The sequence below is a fragment of the Sander lucioperca genome, chromosome 19 (assembly GCF_008315115.2).
Source record: "Sander lucioperca isolate FBNREF2018 chromosome 19, SLUC_FBN_1.2, whole genome shotgun sequence".
Taxonomy (NCBI): Eukaryota; Metazoa; Chordata; class Actinopteri; order Perciformes; family Percidae; genus Sander; species Sander lucioperca.
The window spans coordinates 3,956,857-3,984,853 of NC_050191.1; the positions used below are offsets into that span (position 1 = coordinate 3,956,857).

At 42.8% G+C, this 27,997-nt stretch overlaps 1 protein-coding gene across 1 annotated transcript; it reads left to right on the forward strand.

Moving 5' to 3' along the window:
* The first annotated feature begins 1,146 nt into the window (after positions 1-1,146).
* Positions 1,147-27,718, forward strand: aig1 (androgen-induced 1 (H. sapiens)). The gene is made up of 6 exons (XM_031307892.2): positions 1,147-1,442; positions 7,452-7,607; positions 13,797-13,898; positions 25,826-25,941; positions 26,161-26,327; positions 27,111-27,718. Exons 1-6 carry the CDS (start codon positions 1,302-1,304, stop codon positions 27,128-27,130), a joined length of 702 nt encoding a protein of 233 aa, XP_031163752.1. The 5' UTR covers positions 1,147-1,301; the 3' UTR covers positions 27,131-27,718.
* The last annotated feature ends 279 nt before the right edge of the window (positions 27,719-27,997 follow it).

Genomic DNA, 27,997 nt, shown 5'->3' on the forward strand with positions numbered 1-27,997 from the left:
AAGAATACACGGGGTGACATATCCAGAGCCCAATACTCTTAGCTACTAGTGGAGCTAACTGGTAGATTAAACTCTTAGCTACCAGCGGAGCTAACTGGTAGATTAAAACTGTCGTCATCTGTTTAGCTCGCCTCTGGCCTGCCTAGATTAGATACACCGATGTGATTGGTGCAGCTCGCTACAAGGACATAGTTAATGAGCATCATTACTGAATGCCAGAGTGACTCGCTGAGCAAATTCAAATTGTGCTCTCGCGAGAACTCTGGATTTCCAAGGTACCGTTACAGTCTTTCCCCAGATGCAATGACGGGGCAGAGACTCTGAGAGCGCAGACGCAAATGACCTGGAAACACTGACCAATCATAGCAGACTTGGCTTTTTCGGGACGGGGTCTTAAATTGACAGGCGCTAAAACGGAGCGTTTCAGACAGGGTGAATACAGCTATATTCAGACCGACAGCATGAGAAAAATTAAATAGCTAAGTTGAAATAGTTAAAAGTAATGGATACATGGTAATATATAATATATAATAATTATAATTAATATATAATATAATATATAACAGTTCAAATTATTAGCTAAAGTAATGTAGAAATGATTAAAATAGCTAAAAGTGGAGATAGTTGGCTAATTATTTCAACCGTTAGCTAACTATTTCAACCTTTAGCTAACTACTTAAACCGTTAGTTAACAATTTCAACCTTTAGCAAACGGTTGAAATAGTTACCTATAATTTGAAATAGTAAGCTTAAGTTTGGAATCATAGACTGTATATATTATTATATTAATATTATACAGTCTATGGTTGGAATAGTTAGCAAACGGTTTAAATAGTTAGCTAAAACTAATGTTAAAGGGCTTCACTCCAAGTAGTAGCTAGTAACGTTAGCTTAGAGTAGCAACAAGGAATGCTGACCAAACCACCTTAATATTGACATTTAATTTGTAAAGTATGAAATAATTAACAACATCCACTTTTATATAACGAATAGTGTTTTACATTTCGAACATAGGCCTATATTGTGGATTGTGACAGACAGGGCTGAGGGGGGGGGGACCTCAGACCAAAAAAAGATTGGGAACCACTGGCAGTTAGACACCCCCCTCCCCTCCGCATTGCATCGTCATCATAACACGGAAGCAGTACACAGACAGTGGGGGGGGGCACGAGAGGCGCAGGCACAGGGAGGGAGGTGAAAACAGGCCAACGTAGGATTAAAGAGAAACAGATAGAAAGGTAGAAAAAGGTGCACATAGGCATCAGTCAGACAGGTGAACAAAGACACAGAGAGCGAGCATCATGGCGCTGATCCCCTCGCAGGTTCTCCGGGTCGCCATCCTGATGTCATATTTCTCCATCCTCTGCCACTACAAAGCGTTAGACATGCCGGCACACCAGACCTACGGGGGCAGCTGGAAGTTTCTGACATTCATCGACTTGGTGAGATTTAACATTTCATGTTATTTCAACCCTAAAGTTAGCTGCATGAGCTGCAGAGTCGGTACAAAGAGGCTATGCCGTGCTTAGTGTTGCTATCAGGTTTGATTATTCCGCGTTTCCGCCTCCCTGTCCTCACTGTCCCGGTATGTAATGCATCGCTAATCGGAAAGAAGGTCATTAAACTACATTTATTTGGACTAAAATGTGTCTGGACTTTGGAGTCCCCAACGTGTTTGACTGGGGAGCTCACTGTGTTAGTGGCTGAACCGGAACAGGTGTTGCGCTGCCGAATGCACTCCTGTTACAAATAAATGCTTCCCCCCTACACGGGAGCGCGCTGCGCGTTCGCTATTGATTTGTAAAAGCCTCCCATACATAAGAATGAGATGTGTAACAACATACACTTGTCTGAATATTCACCAACAGACAAACAAAAAGAAAGATGGATATTTCAAACATAAAAAGAAAGTGTATGTATATATATATATATATATATATATATATATATATATATATATATATATATATATATATATTGCATAAAATTGAAGTATGACACAGGATAAACAACCTTATTTCCAAACTGGTCCTGAAGACCTTTTTATATAGCCACAGCAAACTTTACGAAGAAACAATATGCACATCCAACAATTGTCACTGTTATTCAAGATAACCTTATCTAGGATGATTACAAAATCAATCCTCAAGTTGCTTTCAGTGAACCCAATTAGGTGCATGAAAATAAACAGGATTAATTTAGCCTGATAACAGCATTTTATTCCTAATTAGTTAAACTACATTTGAAGAACAGAGCCGGTGTTAGGCTTTAAATTCAGGTGCAGCCCCGGAAATGAACACGGATAAAACAAATTCAGGATTAATTCAACCGAGCAGATGTCAACAGTAAGACTTTAAAACATTTTGCGGTTAAAAAAAATAAAAAATATGAGCAGAAGGTTTGCATCAGTGCTCTTTGCTATACTTGTGAAAGCTTCTGAATGAGACCCATTCAGCTTTATCACCAGTATTATGAAGTGAAAAGTAGATTAAGGACTTCACACAGTAGTGATTGGAAGAAGACACAAACACACACTGCTCCCAGTCATCCCAAACAACGCACACATACATGCACATTCACAAAGAGGCAGCTGTATTAGAGACTAATTCAATAAGCCAGTCGTTCACGAACATAGCAGGTCAACTTCAGCTGTGTGTGTGTGTGTGTGTGTGAACCATTGTGGACAAGGAGCAGAAGGTTCTCTCAGTAGTGACTGTTTCCATTTGAAGAACCAAAAAGTCAATTTTGTGGTAATGTCTGTTTATTTCAGTAGTAATGTGACAGTACTGTTGCTCAGCTGTGTTTCCTGTAGTCTCACTTTGCCAGACCTTCCTCCACAGTGCTGCGGAGGAAGGTCTGGCTAGTCCACACAGCATTCTGGGATTGGAGATAAACGTGCTCTGGTTTATTGGTATTTCTTTAACCCAATCACAATCGTCACTAAGAGCCGGACAGAGCCACGGTGCCGCTGCAAAATAGTCTCGGGAAGGAACTTGTTTTGGTGGAATGTGTGTACGTTTTAAAAGTATTTTTAGTCGTGCAACAGAAAACTCAGATTGGACAGATAGTCTAGCTAGCTGTCTGGATTTACCCTGCAGAGATCTGAGGAGCAGTTAACCATAGTCCTCAGAAATCCACCAGAGTTTAAAATTACAACACAAAGATAGGCCAAGGTCAATTTTGGGCGGCACCGGAGCAATCCCAGAAGTGGAACGTCGTGTATATATTATACACATACTATATACGTGGCATATATGTTTCCCGTAACTTGGAGTGACAAATGATGCCTTCAAAAGCTTTGTGAGGCGTTCAGAGTTACAAAATGCAATTCAGTGTTCTGGTTTTGGCTTTGGTTTGGAAAAGTTTGTTCTCTTTTATATCCAAGCGAAACTGGTATTGTAACTGACATTTGCCTAAACTAATTGATATCGAATCGGAAATGTACTCGAAATGGGACCTTGTGAATCGGAATCGACTCAAGAAATCATTGGCGATTCCCAGCCCTATTGTGTGTGTGTGTGTGTGTGTGTGTGTGTGAGAAACAGCTGTGTCATATTTTCCACATTAGACCTCTCCTCATGGTTAACCGTGCTGTTAATGACCTGAACACACCAGCAGCCAGGAAACACACACACTGCTGCAACATCTGCCTCTTAATCTGTGTGTGTGTTTGTTACTGTATGAACATGTGTAATATGAAGCCCTGCAAATTATAAGTGCTACACTGACAGGATTGCGTTGAGATCCATTTTACAAACGTCGGCACTTTGATTGTGATTGATTTTTGGTGGTGTTGTTGCTGCTCAGAGCCTCATCGCTAGCCGAGTTCACATAGAAACCCATTATATATGTAGCAGGCAAGCTAGGATAGGTATCAGACTTGTATTTGTGCCGACATCCACACACATTTCAGTTACAGACACGCACACAAATGCACACACATCAAGCAGGGCACCAGCTAAGTATTTTTTGGATGATACACAAACACAACGTGCCTAACTGGAGGTGAATTGGCATCCGATAGCTTTTAAAGGCAAGTGTCTCCAACGTCCAGCCCTCCGCTCACCCAGCGGGGGACACCTGATACTCCCAATGTGAGATTAGAGGAGAGGAGGAGCGATGAGGAGGAGAGACGGGTGGGTGCATTTCTCTCCATCTCTCTCTGGAAAAAGGTCAGATCCATCATTGTGAACATATTGACGGGAGTGTTTCATTACACGGGGAGAAAAGGAGAGCTGCCTACTCTCTCGCCACAATTCACTTAATGTCCTACAGCTCCCTGTGACTTTGAGCATTTAAAATTCATAATCCGAGTCAAGTATTTGCGGTGTGTTTGTTTACAGTAGCACTCCTAAGTTTATGAACCCATGCTAAAGTTGACTAAAAAGAGGACTAAAAAAAATCATCCTTTGGAAATTGATCTTAATGCCTTAATTAAAAAAATTAGGTAAAATCCAACCTTTAAGGACACCAATTTTCTTTGTGAACAAATAATGCATCGTAAATAAATGTTCTTCCTTAAAATACAGGGGGCATAAGTATGTACACCCCTAGAGCTGGGCAATATATTGATATTATATCGATATCGTGATATGAGACTAGATATCGTCTTAGATTTTGGATATCGTAATATCATGATATGGCATAAGTGTTGTCTTTTCTTGGTTTAAAAGGCTGCATTACAGTAAAGTGATGTCATTTTCTGAACTTACCAGACTGTTGTAACTGTTCTATTATTTGCCTTTACCCACTTAGTCATTATATCCACATTACTGGTGATTATTTATCAAAAATCTCATTGTGTAAATATTTTGTGACAGCACCAATAGTCAACACTACAATATCGTTGCGGTATGGATATCGAGGTATTTGGTCAAGAATATCGTAATATTTGATTTTCTCCATATCGCCCAGCCCTATACACCCCTATGTTAAATTCCCATAGAGGCAGGCAGATTTTTATTTTTAAAGGCCAGTTATTTCATGGATCCAGGATACTATGCATCCTGATAAAGTTCCCTTGGCCTTTGGAATTAAAATACCCCCACATCATCACATACCCTTCACCATACCTAGAGATATGGCATGGTTTTATTTCAGTTAGCCTAACAGCTGGTTTGATTTGCATTGAGAGATGATTTTATGGAAAGTACCCCATGCCAATCTCTAGGTATGGTCACCGTCAAACACAAGGAAAACAAGAACGTTTTTCCTCGCCACTCAACGTTTCTGCCTAAATGGAAGTCTTTCCTCGCCACTGTTGCACTAAATGCTTGCTCTTGGGGGGAATTACTGGAATTGTTGGGTCTCTGTAAATTATAGAGTGTGGTCTAGACCTGCTCTATCTGTGAAGTGTCTTGAGGTAACTCTTGTTATGATTTGATGCTATGAATTGAATTGAATTAGCTACAGTAGATAAAAAGGCGAAGCACATGGAGTAAACTGTGACAAACAAAATGGTTCTGAGATCAGTTAAAGGCTGAGCTGTTCTACAAACACAGCTGGTGCTGTGTACATTGTCAGACGTCTGTACAGTTTTTCCCGTTTGTGGTAAATAAACACGGACCACAAAAAACACCCCAGCGGTCCTGACAAACTGGTTCTCCAGCTGGCTGTGTTCACACATGCTGATCTCAGCCAGGGTCTCCCCCACCCTCTCCTGAAGATGTTGACATGACTTTGGGGTAATGTGTGAAATTACTGACTGGAGCAGAGGAAGGTGAGGAAAAGTGAGTGCACCACATAATGCAATGATTGCTTTGATTGCAGTGCAGGTTTTTTGCTCTAATGTGTGGCTTCTCTCTCTCATCAACTCTACTTTCGCTTGCTTCCCACCTTCCTCTTCTGAAAAATGATCTTGTGCCGACCTTACGCCAAACGACTTTTCAAGCGATTCCACTGTTGCAGGCAAATTACCAACATCGGAATGAAATCATGAGAGTCTTACTAGAGTCGGGGCGCACTCCCGTCGTCTCAATCGTTCAGCACAGGTGGTCATAAAACTCAGAGTCCCAGTCAGTCTTTTTCCCGTCTCGACGTTCCGGCAAAATCAAACGTGCGTTCCAGACACAATTTTTAGCTGGAATCTGATATAGGCCACATTTTAAAAGGTAATGTGAACAGCCAAACAAAAAATATGAATTAAGCATAGACCTTTTTCACGGCAGACATGTTGACGTGTCATAGTAAAGTGTATTCAAAACCATTAATGGTGGCTGCATTCCTCTTAGGAGAGGTCCTGGTATTGGGCATGCTGACTCACTGAAATAGCTTACTGGGACACTTGATGGAATTGAGCCATCATTAAGGTTATCAATTTCAGCTGTGCTTTTCCTACTATAAGTCAAATGCTGCGTTCCAGACACAACTTTTAGCCCGTAAGATACAACTTCAAGTCACGACTCACGACTTGGTAGCGTTCCAGGCAAAGTCACCACAAACCCTTCTAGCTAGCGTTAGCTAGCGGCTACCTAACGTTGACGTTAGCTAGTGCTAGCTGATACTAGCGCTAGCTGATACTAGCGATATCTAGTTGCCGACATATTTTGGGCTTAATTTAATAAACATAACCTGTAGTAGTACACAATCGTATGTGTATTGTTTTGATTACAGTGTGCGGAATTACTTAACGTTGCCTATTTATGTCTATTTATTTCTATTTCTCACCGTTAATCACCGGCGTCTGTACAGCATCAACAGGGGGTCGCCATTGTTGTTTATGTGTGTGTGACGTCCAAAACTGGGAGTACAACCATCTGGTACGAGTTCACGGGGAGTAAGTTATGGGTTTGACTGCCGTTCCAGGGCACTTTCACCGGTAGAAGGTTGCGTAAAAACACGGGTTACGGGTTGCCTGGAACGCAGCATATGTTTTAAGTCTTAGTAATGAAGTTAAATCATGTGAACATTGTCAACAACCAATGGGTGCGCTCCCTCCAAAAACAAACAGGAAGCAGCAAACGGCTAGAGCCAGTGTTATTTATGGTTGCTGTGGCACAACGCTAAGCTAAACGCTAAAGAGGGAAAGTTGCCGTTTTTCAGCCCTTCTGAAGTGAGTCATCCAACGGGAGATTTACCGGCGGATAAACGAGGACCTCCAGGTACTGGAGACATTCATCTGCGTGTACGGCAGAACAGAAAATCTACAAACTTTCCCTCAAGTTACCAGCCGAACGCCTGCGGTAGCTAGCTATCTTGGTTACATTTTTCAAAAAGAATCTAGTTGTAGTCTTGCAATGTGTGACCCTGCAAGATCCCCAGTCTTTACATATAATGAGATGCTGTCAGACTTCCGTCTTTTTAAAGTCTGTTCGGAGTCTTCTATTGTATGGTAACGTTAGGCATAAGCTGTTTTTCCCCCCACCCCTCCCTCTCTCTACATCTTTACAGTGTCATGTGAAAACGGTCAGCTGTGGAAGAGCTTGCTGAACTCTCCCCGTCTCTCTCCTCAGGTGATCCAGGCGGTGTTTTTCGGACTGTGCGTCCTGATCGATGTGTCCAGTCTGCTGACTAGGACTGGCGACAGCAGGGAGCAGGAGCGGCAGCTGAAGAAGCTGATTGGCCTGAGGGACTGGATGATGGCCGTACTGGCCTTCCCTGTCGGAGCGGTGAGCGGATGGACGCATGCAACCAAACCCACACACACACACACACACACACACTCGAAAGACACACACACAAACGCACAATAGCCTGGGGAAAGATCAGCCTGGCTTGCAGGAATCAAAGGCTTGAGTTTATGCATTTGCAGTATAATCAGCTCTCTGTCGCTCAACCCTTTTTCTTGCCCTTTTCTTTGGTCTCTGTGAAGCGTGGGCCAAATGTTGATTCAGAAGGCTTGTCCTCTCCGATAAGTCTCAAAAAAGCATCAGCGTGTGGATGTCCAAAATGCGGGGTTTTTCCTAGGTTTATAGAAGATCGAGGTGCACATTGTCGGCAGGGGTTTAGGGGTCCTCCCTCAGGAAAATGTGATGTTTTTCATTAAAAGAAAATGCAATTTCACATAATTTTGGACCATTATTAGTATAACCTTATCTGTGTCTAAAATGTTGGAAAAGCTAGAGCAGATAATAAATGAATAAAACTCAGAAAGCTTAAAGGCAAAACTTGCTAAAGAAGTCCACTGGAGACCAAACTACAATCATCAGATCTCAGAAAAGTTGTTTATTTTTAATGCTCACATTGATTTTACATTCATTTAGCTTAGTTGGTGCCCAAAACAACTTCTGACAAAATCAAACGAGTTTGATATTTTCGTAAGTTTTAAGTCTTGTTAGTGAAGATAAATCACGTGAACATTGTCAACAACCAATGGGTGCTCTCCCTCCAATAACAAACAGGGAGCAGCAAATAGCTAGTGCCAGTGTTGTTTACGCGCTAAGCTAAACGCTAAAGAGGGAAAATTGCCAATTTTCAACCCTTCTGAAGCGCGTCATCCAACAGGAGTTTTACCGGCGGGTAAACGCAGACCTCCGGGTACTGCCGCCGTTTATCTGCGTGTACGGCAGAACAGAAACTGCAAACTTTCTCTCAAGTTACCAGCCAAACGCTAGCGGTAGCTAGCTAGCTTGGCCACATTTTTCGTTTCCTGCAAGATCCCCAGTCTTTACATATTACGACAGTCTTTAACGTTGGATGTGAGATGATTGTCTTTAGATGTGAGATGCTGTCAGACTTTAGTCTTTTCAAAGTCTGTTCAGCGTCTAGTATGTGGTAGGCCTTAGCCTTTAAACGTTTGGGGAAAAAAACGTCAGTCAGGTCTGCACATTTTACATGAATCCTTGTCTTCTTTAATGTATCAGTCAATATGTTTACATGCACATAATATTCCGTTTTTTGCCCTAATTCCGAAAAAGACGATATTCTGACTAAGCTGTTTACACGGCTAATGAAAGTGAATAGTTGACTAATATTCCCGTTTACATGTAGCCGTGCAAAACAGGATTTTTTTCAAAGTTTACCAGCGGTGGCGGACTTGTTGGACTGTGTGAACACAGCCTCCCTCTTTCATTCCTTCAACCAGCTTCTTGAAAACCTGTTGATATCCGTAGCAACGCACAGAGCTGACCATTAGCCTGCGGTGAAAACCCCCGATTGAGACGCATATTCCAATGCGCTGTACACATGTCCAAACAATGCCTCTAAAACCCGAATAATACCAGAATATCCCACGTCTTTTTTTTTAAGATTATTTTTTGGGGCATTTTAAGCCTTTATTATATAGGACAGCTGAAGATGTGAAAGGGGAGATAGAGAGGGGGAATGACATGCAGCAAAGGGTCGGAGATGAACCTGCGGCCGCTGCGAGAAGGACTGAGCCTTTGTACATGGGGCGCATGCTCTACCAGGTGAGCTATCCAGGCACCCCTATACCACGTCTTAATCGGAAAATATTCGGAATAAGGCCTTATTCGGAATATCCAAGCGGAATATGCTGTTTACGTGACCTGTATCAAATTCGGAATATTGTCATATTCGGAATAATAGTGGAATATTGGTGTGCACGTAAACGTACTGATTGACTATACATTTAGCCCGTGGTATGACAAGAGAATCAGGCCATTTATTTAAATATGTTGTGTCTGTCCCATGAGTTCAGTTAGCCAGAGTTTCTCGCTCCAAAAAGCCATCAAGTTTAAAGGCTTGCTTAACAGCAACAATAAACTATTCAACGTTACGGCATCTCCGAGTTATATAAAGGCTTTCTGTCAACAAACACAGACACTTCAGAGAACTATAGCTGACTAGTGTTATGTTAATTTATTTGAACAGGGACAACGAACAAAGAACATTAATTAACCTTAGATAAAACAAGGAGAGATGTAATGTACCGGCTTAGATCAAATTCCTATTTTTCGCCCCTAGTCCCTGGGCAGGGAGGTAGAATAATAAAACAGTAAGAAAGATAAGATATCACAAGAAGGTTAGACATTAAAAAACACACACAAAATACCCCCCCCCCCCCACACACACACACACACACACACACACACACACACACACTCCCTACACACAAAAGATTAGACATTAAAAAAGTACCAAATACAGTACAAAGGTAGTCAATAAAAGTATACAAGTCCCAAACACAATTTCACAAATGTCTGCAAGTTTGCTTTGTGAGTAGTAGGGCTGTCCTCCACTAAAGAAATTCTCAGTCGATAAACACTGATGTGATTTTGTCGACTAATCGATTAGTTGATTTGAATCGAAAGATCTCCACAGTTTCAGAGTCCCTCCACAAAGAATCCTGCAAAAGCTCCACTTTAAATCTTGTGTTTACCAGAGATGTGCTCATAAGTCTCTCTGAAATAAGTCATTCAGCATGAAAAAAAGCATAAAAAAATGATTGACCGATTAGTCTAAGGGCGTAACTTTGGATTCAACATGGGGGCAAGCGACAAGAACCTCCAAACCACCAACAATTGTCAATTGTGTTTCCGAAAAATGCGACACAAACTCTGCAAAAGCAACAACGTTAAAAAAAGCTTAAAGATTAAGAGTATATAAGCTTAAAAAATAAAAATAATTCCTCCCACAATGTCTCTCATCTCAACAGTTAGATTTGATGCTGACAGAGATGGAGTGGGCGGGACATAAAAGTCTTTGTATAACTGTTAACAACGTTAAGGTTTGAGGTATATTTCAATGCTCAAATAATGGATAAAAAGAATGATGATGATCAACAGTTGTAACTTTCTGTTACAAAATGGCGTCTGGCATCGAGATCAGGGCTTGACATTAACTTTTTTGTGGTGTGGCATTAACGTAGTGCGTCTGGAAAGATCCACACTACTGTTTATTTACACAAAAATATGTTGAATGATAGTGTACAGTACATAGAGTATGTAGTGCAGAGGATGCGATTTCGGACGCAACCATGGTCTTCGTCAGCAGATAGAGTTTGCCCAGTTGTCATGGAGTTGTAAATGTTGAAATTTTAAATAATTTTTGTATGCTCATTTCCAGGTTCATACTTGTATTTCGGGTTTCTACGATGCATGTCACACACATGGAGGGCGGTATAAGCTCCTCATTGCAGCTTTGTAAATATGACGATTTGCTGCTTTTCTCTGTTTTGCATTGTTGTAAATTGAATGTCTTTGGGTTTTGGACTGTTGGTTGAGACTAAACAAGGCATTTGAAGAAGTCACCTGAAGCAAATCAAACAAATAAAATAGTAGCTAAATATATTTGAAGCTCAGTTAGAATCTCGCTGTGAATAACCAGAACAAAGAAAACGGTGTTGTCCTCAACTGCTTCAGACAGCCAGAGGGTGACCGCTGTCTGATCAGACACACACACACACACACACACACACACACACACACACACACACAGACACAGACACACACACACACACACACACACACACACACACACACACACACACACACACACACACACACACACACACACACACACACACACACACACACACACACACACACACACACACACACAGAGTTGATAACTAACTAGGCAACCAGAGTGCCAGTTAGATAGCTGGCACAGACGAGGGTAGGTGTGTGTTGCATGCAAGCACCTACTCTGTCCGACACACACACACACACACACACACACACACACACACACACACACACACACACCTAGCTATTGAAGCAATCAGCTGGCATGGTGCCATGTGTAAGTTAGGCACTGAGTTCAGTTTACACACAGTACAATAGACATGATTATCACCACGGCTAATGTCTGGAAACCTAGCCTAACTGATATGGAAAGAGTGTGTGTGTGTGTGTGAGTGTGAGTGTATCGCTCTGGTACATCCACAGGTGTGCAGGTGCATATATTACACGTAAATGTGCATGCGTCTCCATATGGGCATCTGTTTTTGTGTAAGGTAGTATGGAAACTAGAGGAAGGGTTTTTGTGTATATGGACACACGGTGTGTGTGTGTGTGTGTGTGTGTGTGTGTGTGTGTGTGTGTTTCCTGCCTCCACCGGCCTGTTGAAAGCAGAGAACATGCCGATCAGCGTACAATAGTGGGGGATAGTTCAGATGCCTCGAACTGGAACCCAGATGACAGTCAGGTAATTCCACCTCCCCGTCCTGCTTAACATGGTCTGGCCTGGGTCCAAACAGTCTGCTGGAGATACATTAGGGTTTGTTAGCTTATGGCGCGTTCAGCCCATGTGGGATGTAAAGTGGCCGCAACAGCCAGGGAATCGTTTTGGCAATCAACATGCTTCTGTAACCATTGAACCACCACCACAGTGTGGAAAGGATCGGAGCACAGTATAATTTACTGTCATGAATAAACCACACCGTACGTAAGACTTCATTAGGAAATGTTCTAATTCTTCCATCTCTACTGAGGCAGCACATTCTGCTTATTGTGTTCTTACTGCAGCATGACAATACAGCTTATCATTAAAGGGATAGTTTGGATGTTTTAAAGTGTGTTTGTATGAACTACTTCTCCATCGGTGTGTTAGCTACAGTAGATGGCGGTCGGCACACCCCCAGTTTGGAGAAGCAGGCAGGAGTACCGACATGGAAGCTGAGCAATGTCCTGCTGTGGACGGAGGGGGGGGGGCAACAGCTAAACGGAGTCTTGGGTGTATTCTCCAAAGGGAGAAGTGAACGTGAACACAGATTATGATTGATGCTTCCGCCCCGTAGTCACCAAAGTAAATATTGGACCCATTTTCTCCCAAGCCACATACTGTATCTCCAGAACATTCCTACACTAAAATGGCATTTTTCATTTTTTTCAGACCTGTTTCTGTCTCCGGAACAAACTCTCGCGAGATCTGGCAACACGGATAAGCTAACTAGAGGATGGATACCCGAACCCGGGTTCAGACAGATATTTAGAAATGATGTTCGGTTCGGATCGGGCTCGGTCACATCAGCGCAATAAGGCAGCCTGTGTTAACGTGCGCTTGTTGCCCCGTATGCGCTGATGCGCTCATCTTTTCACATTTTCGAATGCTTTCCTACAAACGTACATGTGTCATTAGTATGAGAATTTAACTGTGTCAGGCTCGGGTTGGGTATAAATATCTTAAATATCTCAAACGACAACTGCTAACGTGAGTTGCTCAAAACCTTATCTTTTTAGTAAACTCTGTAACAAACAATGTTGTCAATGCTTTCGTTAAGGTGTAGAGCCCCTGGTGATAATTGGATCAAAGTCTCATGTTGTGCCGAGCCTTCTTAGTGTTTTAAAAATAGCTGTTTTGAGGCTAGCATAAAAGTGCCTCAAGCACTCCCATTCAAAAGGCCATTTGACCGAAAAACGAGAATACGGTAAATCTTAAAAGTGGCGCTTCCGTCCTAAATATGCTTTTAAACAAAAGTTTGACTCGGTTACATTCACAAAAAGACCCTAGGTTGCATTTTGGCGAGAGTTATGCTTTAAGACCGACGCAGTTGTCAATTTCCCGTCCAGCGCCCGCGACGAGGAACACGATGGTTGCTCGTGATGGCTGACTGCCATCACGATAGACGATGATATCGTCCACCGGCGACGGTGATATTGTTCATCGGCACAACCCTTGCTTAATGTCTTTTAGCTGTGTAAATATCTAATGTTAGCAAAAGAAAAATAATAATAAATTATACAAATATAACTTTTCATCCATCCACTTGACTTTCACTCCACTTTCAAGCGAGGCCACGCCCATTTAGGAGACAGGAAGTGTGTACCGTTTTGTACCATTGGTGCAGCGTGTAATGCGCTATCTATAGTCATAGAGTATCCTTGGTCTTATACAGCTCCTTGATATTGGCGGACTGTTTTCTGACTTTGTGTTTTCTTTTTCTTTCTCTCTAGTTTGTGGTGTTCACGTTCTGGAGTCTCTACCTGTACGACAGGGAGCTGGTCTACCCCAAACTACTGGACAACTTCATCCCTCAGTGGCTCAACCACGGCATGGTGAGTCCAGTTGTCTATACTGATATTGTCCTTATCATTGTCACTTTATTTATTTATATAATTTATTTGATATGATATATTGGTACAAATGACAATGTAAGACAGTAACAGTTTTTTTCCCTCGGGTTGCCTGCATCTTACATATTTCTTTTATCACAAGGACTCCGGGAAAGAAGCTAAATTAGTAACCTGCATTAATGGGACATGAAGCTTTAAATTTACTTTTTTGATCACCAGCCAACACGGCTTGCCGATTTTTAAAGTGACCAGCCAATCAGACTTTCCACTAGCCAAATGTTTGTTTTTTCCTAACTAACTTTACGTTACCGTTCTCAGTTTCAGCATTGCTCGTAATCGATACCGCGCGCTAGGCATGTAGACCAACGGTTGCACAACACGTCACGACATGAGTGTCCATGGGAAATGTAGGATTAGTACGGCGAGCAGTGTTGCTAGATAAAGATGATGTTTTCCAAGTCAAACGCACACAACCCAATTTCTTGGCGAACAACAGACCAATCGGGCAATCTGTCACATCGTTTCTGCAGCCTGCCAATTCAAACAGACACAGTGTTATTTGCTTCTTTCATCACCGGCCTAAATTGGCCTAAAATTGGCTAGTGACTTAATAATGATACGGGTTGGCAGGTGTCAATTTAAAGTCCTGGACATGAATGGGTGAGAGGTGGAGAGAGGAGCTCCATGTGTTATACCTGGAGACGTTGTTAAACCTCATTTGCTCTTACCAGTGTACTTTCGCCACAGCAATCCCACCAATCAGTCCCAAAACATCCCAGTTAGAGAGGAAATGCAGTGAACATATTCTTTGTAAATCTTAACAATCATTCCCTGAAAGAACCAAGCAGGCCTGCCTTGCTGCACCGTCCAATTTTTCTTCAAAACTTGCCATTTTCAGCGTATAGCTCAATGGCTCGAAGTTTGTTATTGTTTCCCGAAGCGGTAACACACAGAGAGCGGAAGGTGGCGTGACGTCCACCGCTGGATGTTCCGGCGTTGATCCAGACTAATGGCAAAAGGCAAACCTGAGCCAGCCCTTAGTTACTAAAGCATACTCTTAAATAGAGCTGGGCGATAAGAGTTTAATCTACCAGTTAGCTCCTCTGGTAGCTAAGAGTTTAATCTACCAGTTAGCTCCGCTGGTAGCTAAGAGTTTAATCTACCAGTTAGCTCCTCTGGTAGCTAAGAGTTTAATCTACCAGTTAGCTCCGCTGGTAGCTAAGAGTTTAATCTACCAGTTAGCTCCTCTGGTAGCTAAGAGTTTAATCTACCAGTTAGCTCCTCTGGTAGCTAAGAGTTTAATCTACCAGTTAGCTCCTCTGGTAGCTAAGAGTTTAATCTACCAGTTAGCTCCTCTGGTAGCTAAGAGTTTAATCTACCAGTTAGCTCCGCTGGTAGCTAAGCGTATGGGGCTCTGGATACGTCACCTTGTGTATTGTCGTGATTGGTCGTAGTGTTATCCAATTGTGTGCAGTGAGATTTTCAAATGCATGCTTGGTGCCGCCCCTGGAATTGGGCCGTTTTCATTACTTGATGCCAGACCCTTAATCTTTCAGATTTGAGTCTGGATTTCCAGGCTAGACTATTAGTGCGTTCACGAAATATTTACACAATGAGAGTTTTGATAAATAATCACCAATATTGTGGATACCATGACTAGGTGGGTAAAGGTAAATAATAAAACAGTTAATAAGTCCGGTTAGTCCAGAAAATGACATCACTTCACTGTAATGCAGCCTTTAAAACCAGGAAAAGACGACACGTGTGTCATATCACGATATTACGATATCCATAATGTAAGACGATATCTAGTCTCATATATAATCATGATATTGATATATTTCCCAGCTCTGCTCTTAAATGTGGAGACAGTGTCTGCCTCCCGAACCGAAACTAGAATACCTTAAATCGCTGGTTCTCAAGCTATTTTCAATAATGTTCTCCCTTTGAACAGTTTTTTTAAGCCATGTACCCCCTAACCAGCGCGAAAATTGTTTGGTAAAAAAAAAAGTCCCTATAAAGAGGAAGAATACAGCGATGTCAGCGATAGATTTACTAAACAACAGCCTTATACCTGGAAAATATTTAAATGCTGATGGAAAAAGGCGAAAACTTGGAAAAAGACGGTAGAAAGAAGGAAGTAAGGCAAGAATAGGTCGAAAATAGTAACAAAAACTTCGAAAAAAGAGACACACACTTAAAAAAAGCAATAAAAAAATTGGTAAAAAAAACACAGTAGAAATAAGGAAGGCAACACTAGGGCGACAAAAGTGACAACAAATTCCAAAAAGCGACAAACTTCGAAAAAGTGACATAAACTTTGAAAAAAGCAGAAAAAAACTTAAAGGTAAGGAAGAAAGGCAAGAATAGGTCAAAACAAGCGACAAAACCTTCAAGAAAAGGTGACAAACTTCAAAAACCTTGAAAAAGCCACAAACTTGGAGGAAAAAAAAGACAGTAGAAGTAACTACAGCCTTGTAACTGAAAAACATTTTGCAAAAAAATGTCACGTACCCCCTGCAGTCCTCCAAAGTACCCCCAGGGGTACACGTACCCCCCTTTTGAGAAACGCTGCCCTAAGATACGGAGGCAAGCTATCCATAGGCCCCGAGAGAACAACACAGTTGTACATCTTCTATCATGGGGCAGTGTGTTCCAGAGAGTGGGCCAATAAGGACCAGATTTATCACTGATCACGGGAACAGTTAGGAGACCGAAGTACTATAGTACTGATAGTAGTATCAGTGGATCACAAAGTACTCGATAAACCTAATCAGAGGTCAAAGCCTGGTGCTGGTGAACCTCTGAATTTGAATAGAGTCGGCGGCTGATGGCTGGCTTTGATTTGCCATCTAGAGGAAATGAGGTTTAATCTAATGTTTAGACAGCGACTGACACGCCGCGTCGACCGCCTGATAACACCGTCAGCTGTGTGTGTGTGTGTGTGTGTGTGTGTGTGTGTGTGTGTGTGTGTGTGTGTGTGTGTGTTTTTTTTAAATCAGCCTGTGAGATAATCAGTAAATGTTCCAGCACTTTGGCTTTAATATGCAAAGCCTTCTCATGAAGCTTCCTCCTGCCAGAACACAGAGCAGTGTGACGGGAGGCGGCGCGTTTTAAAAAATGGTCATTCCCATAACGCTGATTTAATCAAAAGAGACAAAGACAGCGTGTTTGTCTCTTCTCATACTCCAGAAGATGATGTAATCGCTGAGTGGTTGCTATAGCGGCGTCGCCAAGGACCAAAACAATCAGAACACGACCAAAGTGTGTGTGTGTGTGTGTGTGTGTGTGTGTGTGTGTGTGCTTTAACTATATTCGTGGGGTCCAAAAACTGGGAATACTTGTGGGGTCCGGCCAGCTTTGTGGGGCCAAAATGCTGGACCCACAACTTTAAAGGTCTGTTTGAGGGTTAAGACTTGGTTTTAGGATTAGGGTTAGAATTAGGTTATGGTTAGGGTGAGGGTAAGGGTAAGGGTTAAGGTTAGGCATTTAGTTGTGATGGTTAAGGTTAGGGTAAGGGGCTAGGGAATGCATTATGTCAATGACGGATCCCCACAAAGACAGTGAAACGCACTGTGTGTGTGTGTGTGTGTGTGTGTGTGTGTGTGTGTGTGTGTGTGTGTGTGTGTGTGTGTGAGAGAGAGAGACGGCGCGAAAACGTGAGGAAGTTTGTGTGTGTGCCTTTGTGAATCATGTGCGTGAGTCCAGTCAGGTTGTAAATATTTTGCGGTATTCCATGGTATCGCTGTTGTTTGTCTATACTGGCTGCCACGGCAACCATGTCGCCATTCCCATCAGAGGAGGGAGGGGTTGAGAGTGATGTGGAGCGAGGGAGAGAGAGAGAGAGAAAGAAAGAGAGACGGTACCTCAATAAATCTGTCAACGGTCGAGCCGACAAAGTAATTAAAGAAGGGAATAAGTGGTGGTTTTACAGACTTGTTATTGATCTCTGTCATCTGTGATGCTTAAAATCTTGGTTTAATCACTTCCGTAACTTTGTAATAATGTCCTTAATGCCAGGAAGAAACAATAGAAAGATCAACATTGAAGCCACACAGACTGCACAACACAGTTATTAATCAGCTAAACAAACAGTTAAGCGGGATTCATGCTTCTGTAGAGGCTCTACGCGGAGCTTTCGCTGTAGCCTACGTAAGTGGCCTGAAGTTTATACTGGTGCATTGGTGTGTGCGTCGATCTCTTTAAGAGAATAGCGGGCCCGGCGTGCGTGCGTGCGTGCATGCGTGCGTGCGTGCGTGCGTGCGTGTGTGTGCTTGTTTTACTATATTCGTGGGGTCCAAAAACCGGGGAATACAGTATACTTGTGGGGTCTGCACAGCCTTGTGGGCCCAAAATGCTGGACCCCACAATGTTAAAGGACTGTTTGAGGGTTAAGACTTGGTTGTAGGATTAGGGTTAGAATTAGGTTATGGTTAGGGTGAGGGTAAGGGTTAAGGTTAGGCATTTAGTTGTGATGGTTAAGGTTAGGGTAAGGGGCTAGGGAATGCATTATGTCAATGACGGGTCCCCACGAAGATAGTGAAACAAACGTGTGTGTGTGTGTGTGTGTGGGGGGGGTGTGGTCGAGCAAATGAGAGAGTGACGGGGATGAGCTTAGTAGCGAGCCTAGGCACATTTTACTAATTTGCTGTTAAAATAACAATGAAATGCTGCGTTTACTGACTTTAGACCAGGTTTTTGTTGGTCAATGGCGCGATCACTTCCCGCTGCCTCAAGATAGCAATACGCCCAGAATGCACTTGAACACACCTTCCTGTAAGACCAGCACGCCCATGGGTGCACAGATGGGCGCAGGTGCATTTGCTATTTAAACGACGCGGGCGCTGGACGGTCTTAAAATAGCAAAGACAGTCTTGCGTCGGGCTTTGCGTCGCGCCGGGTGCAGGATAGGACCCTATATCTTTTAAACGTTACAGTTACGTGTAAAAATGACAACAGAAAGAAACAAGTTGGCAGATTTCACATATTTCCGCAGTTCAAATCAACTGCCATTTGTTTACCCGGGAGTGATTGTTGTGTTAGCACGATGTTACGGTAATTCGGTCTAAAGATGACTTGTTAACGTATGTATTATGGCCATTGTAGGTATACTTTATATTTATCACGGAGTTAGGGGAGGGGGCAATATTCCCAGAAAAAACTCAGGATTTCCGAGATCAAGGTCGCTAATTTCCGAGGAAAAACTTAAATATTCCCTAAGATTAAAAAGTCATAAATTTGTGGGAAAAAAACCTCAGAAATTCTTGTCGTACAAACACTCACAGCTGGCAAAAAAAACCACCTTGCATGCGCATACATATTTGGATCAACTTGCATAAATACAGAATACTTTGTATATTTTTCACTTGCCATTACTAACGTTTGGTGTAACCGGCGTAACAGTGGGGTTGATCTGTTTTGATTTATTCAAAAAAATATATATATAATAATATAAATAGTCATCCCCAAACACTAAGCAGTATAAACTTTTATATGTTTCTTGGCATGACCAACGATTAGAGAACACTGAAAAATATATAATGTTTTCATGGAGCAGAATTTAGTTTTTCCTACACCACTAATCTCCTCTAGCTAAGCACTGCATTCCCCATTAAATGATGGATGTGATTCAGGGGTGGGGTCCCCGTCTGTCCGATGTTGGTTGCTTAGAGAACCACACTAATCAAAACAAACCTGTTCTATAACCTGTGTGATCCAAAACAGAGTCCAAACAAGCATAGCCAAATGTGTGTGTGTGTGTGTGTGTGCATGCGTGCGTATACACACACACACACACACTTTATGAAAGGCATACCCACACAGACAGACACACAGTGAGGATTTTCATTACAACAGCAGATTATAGTCTGATACTGAGTGCAATGCCATTGAACTGTGTGACACACACACACACACACACACACACACACACACACACACACACACACACACACACACACACGTTTGTTTCACTATCTTTGTGGGGACCCGTCATTGACATAATGCATTCCCTAGCCCCTTACCCTAACCTTAACCATCACAACTAAATGCCTAACCTTAACCCTTACCCTCACCCTAACCATAACCTAATTCTAACCCTAATCCTAAAACCAAGTCTTAACCCTCAAACAGACCTTTAACCTTGTGGGGTCCAGCATTTTGGCCCCACAAAGTTGTCCGGACCCCACAAGTATACTGTACTTCCGGTTTTTGGACCCCACGAATATAGTTAAACAAGCTCACACACAGACACACACACACACACACACACACACACACTGACTTTTTAAGCCCAATACTGATCAGTGTTGAGAGTTTGTAATAACAACAGTAACATCAGTAATTCATCAGAACTAAAGAGAAGGAAATCTGATAATAGTGATTCTAATATTGGAACAGTCTGCCTCTGACATGAAATGGCTTCAGTGCACGGTGCTGTTGCTGTTGATATTCAGACACAATCTCTCTGAGTGTGTTTTGAAAGAAGGTGGAACAGGATTGTCCCTCTGTGACATGATAAGCTCCTTAAATTAAAAAAAAATAAATAAATAAACCTGTTGAGACAAATGTCAACAGGGGACTTTTTTAGCTTGATTTTCAGAGTTCAAGTGGAGTTCAGTTAAAAAGAAACCATCAGTGCAACGAGCTCTGCATCAGCTGCTGCCCTCTGACCTCCCGAACTCTGTCTGCCGCACTCACCACTGGATTGGTCCTCCTAATCTGATGTCATGAAGCCAAAACGTCTTTTCAAAAGCCACAGAAGTTTATTTTCAATTCTGCGGAGGATACAAACGTTTCCAAAGATACTAAATGTATTAAAGGGTAACTTTTTTTTTCTTTCAACCTGGACCCTAGGATATGTTCTTGTGTCTTAAGTGACTGATGGGAACAACAATCTTTGACACTGGTCCAGTATTAAGCGAGATCGCTGCAGTCGGCAGCGGCGAAACAAGCTACAATGTAGGTTATTGGGCAATTGCGCACCTTCAATTTACGTCCACAAAAGTGCTCGTTTTGCCGCTGACAGGCTCTGATTAATATTCTAAGGGTCTGACAACATTATGGAAAGGATTTCTACGGAGGTCAACCTTTCTGTTAAAGAGAACGATCCTTTTTGTAACATAAAAACATCCTCGCAAGTGCTATCGCTAAAGCCACCAGACTCCATGGAAGTAAACAGTCATTCTATCATTAAAAAAAAAGCCCACGTTCTTGCTCATTACTGGACCAGTTTCAAAGATCGTTGTTCAGTCAGTTACACACAAACAGAGGAAAATAGGGTCCAAGTTCCCCTTTAACATCATATGCCAACAAGAGTGCATGTGATTAAGTGTACCGCGTTGCTTTCTTTGGTCCGCACTAAAAGCGGCGCAACGCAAAGCAAAATGTGTCTCTGTTCTCAGAACTGTCCTCTGTTTGCAGGACTAGCAGACACAATTACACAAAGTTCAACTTTCGTGCTTTGCTCAAGATCGAGAGATTCCAGCGTAGAAGCCAAAACTTTTCAGGTCACGTCCTCTGCTTCTAAAAGTTGTTTTTTTTTTAGTTTTTTGAAATCCCAGAGTAAATCTATTTCCGATGCATTGTTTTTTGTTTTTTTTGTTGGTCGCACACTGTAAGATGTTTGAACCCGGGAACCTGCCCCCTCGGCCACGTGACCCCACCCACCCCCAGCTGTGTGTCTCTGCGTGAAATGGTTTGTCCTGTTTTTAGCCCCGGACCACAGGATCGCACCACCGCTGTTTGCCCAAGAGGGGGGATTTTCCACAGAGGCAGAAAGCTGGCTGCTGGAGCGAAACCACAAACCTCGGGGACAGACAGACAGACAGACAGACAGACAGACAGACAGACAGACAGGACAATAAAGAGACAGAGGACAATAAAGAGAGAGACCTAGAAACAAAAATAGAGAGAGAGAGGGACAGCAAGTATAAATGGAGTATTATTTACGAGCAGCGAGTCCTTTCGACAGAGACTAAACTTAAACACGACCAAGGGCTGGAATTCCACTGAGGCACGCTGGGTAAAAGTGCAGCGTCAGGGTGTGTGTGTGTGTGTGTGTCTGTGTGTGTGTGTGTGTGTGTGTGTGTGTGTGTGTGTGTGTGTGTGTGTGTGTGTTATAATGATGGGAGGGAAACCTAGAATTTAAGACCCCAGGAGAGACAGACAGAGCTATTCTGTTCTTCCTCAGAGATGTTGTTACTCTCGTCAGTTGGCACATGCGGTACTTGGCGTCTTTAGTCTGACCTTTTTTCAAATCCTCTGAGGGGGAAACCTGAGAAGCCGATTGGTCAAAGTAAGGTTGTGACACAGTGACCTTCCCCTTTTGCTGTACAGTACACAAAGCACCCTGCTGTGTCAAATACACACACGGGTGATTTTCCTGGTAAACTGTCACCGAATGTCTTCAAACGTGGTGACAGTGACAGCAAGATAATATATACATATACATATACATATATATACCTGTATGTACAAGTGTACGTGTAAACGAACACTTTTCTGAAGACTGAAGGCCTTGCACAATGTTATTTTTGAAAACGTAGAGGTTGAACCGTCTGTTTATTAAAATAGCCGGCCACGTGTAAACGTAGCATCAGAGCTAAGAAATTAAGTAGGGCTGCTCGATCATGGAAAAAAATGTAATCACGATTATTTCGGTCAATACTGAAATCACGATAACTTAACACGATTACTCGTTGACTTCTGGAAAGATGTTGCAAATATTGAACTTAAACAGTGGAAAAAGTTAAATAAATCAACAGTAAAAAAAACACATAGAACCGTGAAATTTGCCTTAATACTTTTCCTATTTAAACTTAAGTTTTTCATTCAGTACACGAGAGAAAATAAAAGTTTACTTGCAAAACGTAATGAGCTACATAATTGTTTTTCTCGATTATTGTGTTTTTGTGATCATTGGGAGCCGAAATCATAATCAGGATTATATTTCGATTAATTGCACAGCCCTAAAATCTAATTTCAGGTGTGATTGGTCAGTGAGTTTTACAGTGAAGGTTTTGGTTTCTGTGGGAAGTTTTAGTGCCTGGTGTGGAATTAAATTGAGACTATATATACAGTATGCCGTCAAGAGCATGCCAAACCTGTAGGTGGCAGTGTAACGAGAAGCTCAAGCCCACGTTAGCCAATCAGGATCCCGAAAATAGCAACAGCAGCAACGAATCACTTCCTCTCTCTTCTCTTCCTCACTTCCTCGGCTGCTTAAACCTCCGTTTATCTCAGTTTACGTGCAAACGTGCAAACGAAGATTTCCACAATCTCCACTCTGGCTGGAGTTTTTGGAGTTTCCGTGTAAACGAAGGGCACAAACGAAGGGAAATGTCTCCGTTTTTCAAAATAACCATGTACGTGTAAACAGGGCCTGAAACACTAAAATACTTTTTTTTAATCTCATGACTAGGTTATATTTTCAGCTTCAAATGCCCAGGTTTCCCCATAGTTTATAGAGGAGTTGCCCAGCGTTGCTTACAATAAAGAAACCACGCTTAAACGCCAGTGGGAATTATATACACAGGCATCAGATTTAATTTGAACTGGATTAAATTGCCATTTTTGCCCACCAATCACTCAACCACTCTGTAGCCCATAATGACAAAGAGAAACATGTATAAGTATTCTGACCCTTTGCTGTGGCACTGTCAAACTGTCATCAGGTGTGTCCCATTGGCTTTAATTATCCTTGAGACGTGTCTAGAGCTTGATTGGAGTCCGCCTGCGGTAAAATTGAATTGATTGGACTTCCTAAGGTCGACTTGAAATGGTTTAAAGTTTGTTTGTTGACATGCTAGACATTTCAATCCAAGCCTGAAAGAGGCATTGCGGCCCGAGTAGCTGCTCGTCCAAGCCTTTGTTTTTGTGTCCTTGGTGCCCCTTAAGGTGGATCAGAGAATTTCTAATAAGGGGAGAAGTTCCACTCCTGGGAAACTTCCGGCTTCTGAACTGGTTGCAGTTCCACTCTGGTTCCACATGAGGGCACTCACAGGCCAGTGCAGAATGAATGGGACTCTATGGAGCTATACCCCTCAAAATCCACTTTTCTCAGGATATAATTTTTTGTCTAGTAATTTGAATGTTGCATTTGAAAGGGGAGGCTAAGAAAATACACACTGCTGGGTGTTAGATTTTTTTAAAGTGTTTTTTGTTCTAAAAAGCCTTTTTAAAATGTCAGTAACGTCGTACACATCGTACGGCCGGAGATACTGCTTCACGGCGAGCTCTGAGTCACTTCCTTTGTTCTCTCGAGGCATCGACAACACAGCTGACAGGTTAGGCTCTCCCTGTTAATACACGTGCTAGAAAGAGGTTTGCTAATGTTTTAAAGACCACGCCGAAATATTCACTCTGACATTCTGGTTCTGCTTCGGATGCCGTCAAGCGGGATCTCCGATCGTAATCAGTCCTTCACTGACCAATCAGCATTCATTAGCAGAATGCTAGCGTGTTATGGGCAACAACGACTCAACCTGTAAGAAATCAAAGGGACATAAGGACTCGTTCATTCAACTTTCGACCTATAATCTATGTTGAACTTGCAAAAACTGCAATCAAATGTGAGATTTGTCAACGGCAGTCGGGCAAATTTAGCCGTCTAGCTCCATAGACTCCCATTCATTTTGCACTGGCCTGCGATCACCCCCAGTGGAACTGCAACCAAATTCGGTACAATGGGGCTAAATAGGGAGTGAACAGGCTCTCCGTAGAGGGGCTCTGGGAGGATTCACAAAAGGAGACAAAAAAAGGCTGTGGTTGGACGGTTCGCTATGCTTCTGTTTCTCATTTTTTCGGAAGACAATGTAAATGCTGCAATTTCACGACAATACTCTCCGTCCCATTGTCGTTCTTATCACAGAGTGAATGAAAGAATTCAAAGAAGGAAATATGACCAGATCACGAACGCTACATCGCTCTCCAACCCCTTGTGTCAAATGATGACATTGACATGTGGGTAAAGGCATGTTTTCTAGTTCAAACTAGACCTAAGTGGACTTTTTGAAGTCTGAAGGACATATTTGCTGTTCGAGTCAGTGTGGGAACAATTAACAGGTGGAAGAAGAATCCCAGTCGTCGGTTTTCTCACCAAAAACATAACGAGGCCGACGGCTGGAGACAAAAGAGCTCAGCAGTCTGACTTTGCCCAGGGTGAATACTCTGACAGACACACACACACACACACACACACACACACACACACATACATACACACACACACACACACACACACACACACTGATCTACAGCTGTGCGAGAGTGCAAATGAGGTAAGAGGTCTCAACTCTGCTGAGACAATTACGTGTGTGTGTGTGTGTGTGTGTGTGTGTGTGTGTGTGTGTGTGTCTTTTGTGTCTGAGTGCCCCCTAGTGGACAAAGAGAGTAGTTGAAGTGAAGGCAGACGAGTTTGAAAACCAAACCAGACAGCTGTATCAGTTATGCAGGGAGCATTACTGGTTGATGATTGTGGGTATACATACATACATACTGGTGTGCGTTATTCCCAGTTTGGTGTGTGTCTGTTTACCGCTGTGTGACTGCGAGTCACAGCCACACCGATTGAACCCAATTCTCGTGTGTGTGGTTTGTTTTTTTGAGAAACGGCACCGAAAAATAGCAGCACATGCCATGCCCTCCATTAAATGTGTTTGTGTGTTTAGGTGGATTACACAGGTGTCTGCGCACACACACACACACACACACACACACACATGCACAGACACTGTATGTAGACCGTATGAATTATTCAAAGAGAACAAACAAAGTTCCCACAGATCCATCCAAAAAGTTCAAAGTTGTTGTTTGTCAGTTTTCCTATTCATTCGAAAGTTTCTAGGCTCACTTAACACAAATTGTAGCGTCACATTTATTTTCTTTCCTAATGTCCGTCTCTCTCTCAGCACACCACTGTTCTTCCCTTCATCATCATCGAGATGCGGACCACCCACCATCGGTACCCCGGCAGGACGTGTGGTCTGGCGGCCGTGTGCTGCTTCGGCGTGGGATACATCCTCTGGTACCAAAGATGTTTTCCTGTTTCCAACACTCCGTGAACACCACATACACAGGGAAACCGTTCCCTATCGCAGAAATAATGCACCATGTAGTGTGTTGTGTCATTTTGTAGTAGTGTTTGAATTCTCGGCGGTTAATTTCATTCACTATACAGTCCACTATGCGTGTATAAAATGTACTCTGAATGCATGTTAACTCCCTGTGTCCCCCGCCCGCCCAGGACATGTTGGGTGCACCAGGTGACGGGCGTGTGGGTGTACCCGGTGCTGGAGCGCATCACTCCGCTGGCTCGGGTCGTCTTCTTCAGCGCCATGACGGCGGTGATTTGCGTTTTCTACACCCTCGGAGAAATCCTCAACAGCTACATCTGGGACCAGCCGCACACAGGTAGACAACAACACACACCCGGTCCGTCCGTCTTCTGTAACGAGGCGTGTAGCCCAAAGTGAAAAATAGCATAACGAGAGGCAACGGGCAAAGATGATTAGAGATTAGAGATGAGATAAGAGAAGCCTTTATTGTCTCCTATAGGAGAAATTCATCTTGGGCATTCGAGAGAAAACAAATGGCCACGCATTGCGCATAAACGCACAATAAACATACAGTTCACCTACATAGAAACATACACACACGAGAGACGACACGCACGCACGCACACACACACACACACACACACACACACACACACACACACACACACTCTCTCAGTCCCCCATCCATCTGACCCACCAGAGAGAAAAAATCTGAGTGTGAGTTTTTCTCTAGTTTGACTCCACTTTAGATAACACACACACACACACACACACACACACACACACACACACACACACACACACACACACACACACACGGTGAAGCGGTGAACAGGGAGAGAAATGTCTTTTTAAAATGTAGCCAATCCTCTTGACTGCTTTTTTCAGCTCTCTGTCACCATGGAAACCCAAACTCAAAGCACAATTAGATACATGAAATGAACAGCACTCACACACAGTGGGACCCTATTACAGTAGCGGACACACTGGGAGTAAATAAAGCACAATATAGATATAGATATATAGAACAAACACACACACACACACACACACACACACACACGCACACACGCACGCACGCCTTGACCGTCTGCTGACTCCACAAAGTTCACTCTCCTTTCTTTCCTCTTTGTTTCAGAAAAGGTCAAAGGTGAGTGATCTCCTCTCGACGTTGCGGGCGCAGGAGTCGGACCTCAGTCGGACAGAAGAGGACGAGCCGCGCCCCCCCCACCCCCCCACCCACCCAGGACAGCACAAGAACAGACAAACAAGCGACCTCTGGCGGAAGTGGAAAAGACCATTTACCCTTTGAACTATAACCGATAACATAGAAAACCATCCGTTAAATGTAAATATAGAGGAAAAGGTGACCAATGAAGTCGAAACATTTTGTTTGTTTGTGTGTGTGTTTTACAGTGGCAAAAACTAAGCAACCGTCTGGCTTTGTTATGTGGAGGACAGTGGACGAAACTCTCAAACGACATACTGCACGCACACACACACGCACACACGCACACACACACACACACACACACACACACACACACACACACACACACTATCAGTATTTGTAATCTGCTTTTCTGGTATGAACTTCTTATCATAGTGAATGAATTCCTTCATCAGCTGCTACAAAACGAACATTAATAATGTGTTAAGCAACATTATTATTCTGATCATCTCATGAGTCACACTACACACTAGATGTTGGTACAAAATCAATAAAGCTCGAGTTCCTGTTCCCCAGTCCAATATCCTCTTACTATCATTAAGGAGACATTTTCAAAGGGTTTTATGTTCTCAGCAATGTTTTTCTTCCCCTGGCTCAAATGTTCAATGTGTGTTTCACTGAGTCAGTTCTCTTGTGTCTCCTACAGCTTACAGCCTACACTCACCTAAAGGATTATTAGGAACACCATACTAACACCATGTTTGACCCCCTTTCCCCTTCAGAACTGCCTTGATTCTTTGTGGCATTGATTCAACAAGGTGCTGGAAGCATTCTTTAGAAATGTTGGCCCATAT

What these genes read in the sequence shown, in the direction of transcription:
- aig1 (XM_031307892.2), top strand. Translation starts at nt 1,302, where the DNA reads ATGGCGCTGATCCCCTCGCAGGTTCTCCGGGTCGCCATCCTGATGTCA. An exon ending in AGTGGCTCAACCACGGCATG is followed by an intron (nt 13,899 to 25,825) that starts GTGAGTCCAGTT and finishes TCTCTCTCTCAG; the next exon opens with CACACCACTGTTCTTCCCTT. An exon ending in GGCGTGGGATACATCCTCTG is followed by an intron (nt 25,942 to 26,160) that starts GTACCAAAGATG and finishes CCGCCCGCCCAG; the next exon opens with GACATGTTGGGTGCACCAGG.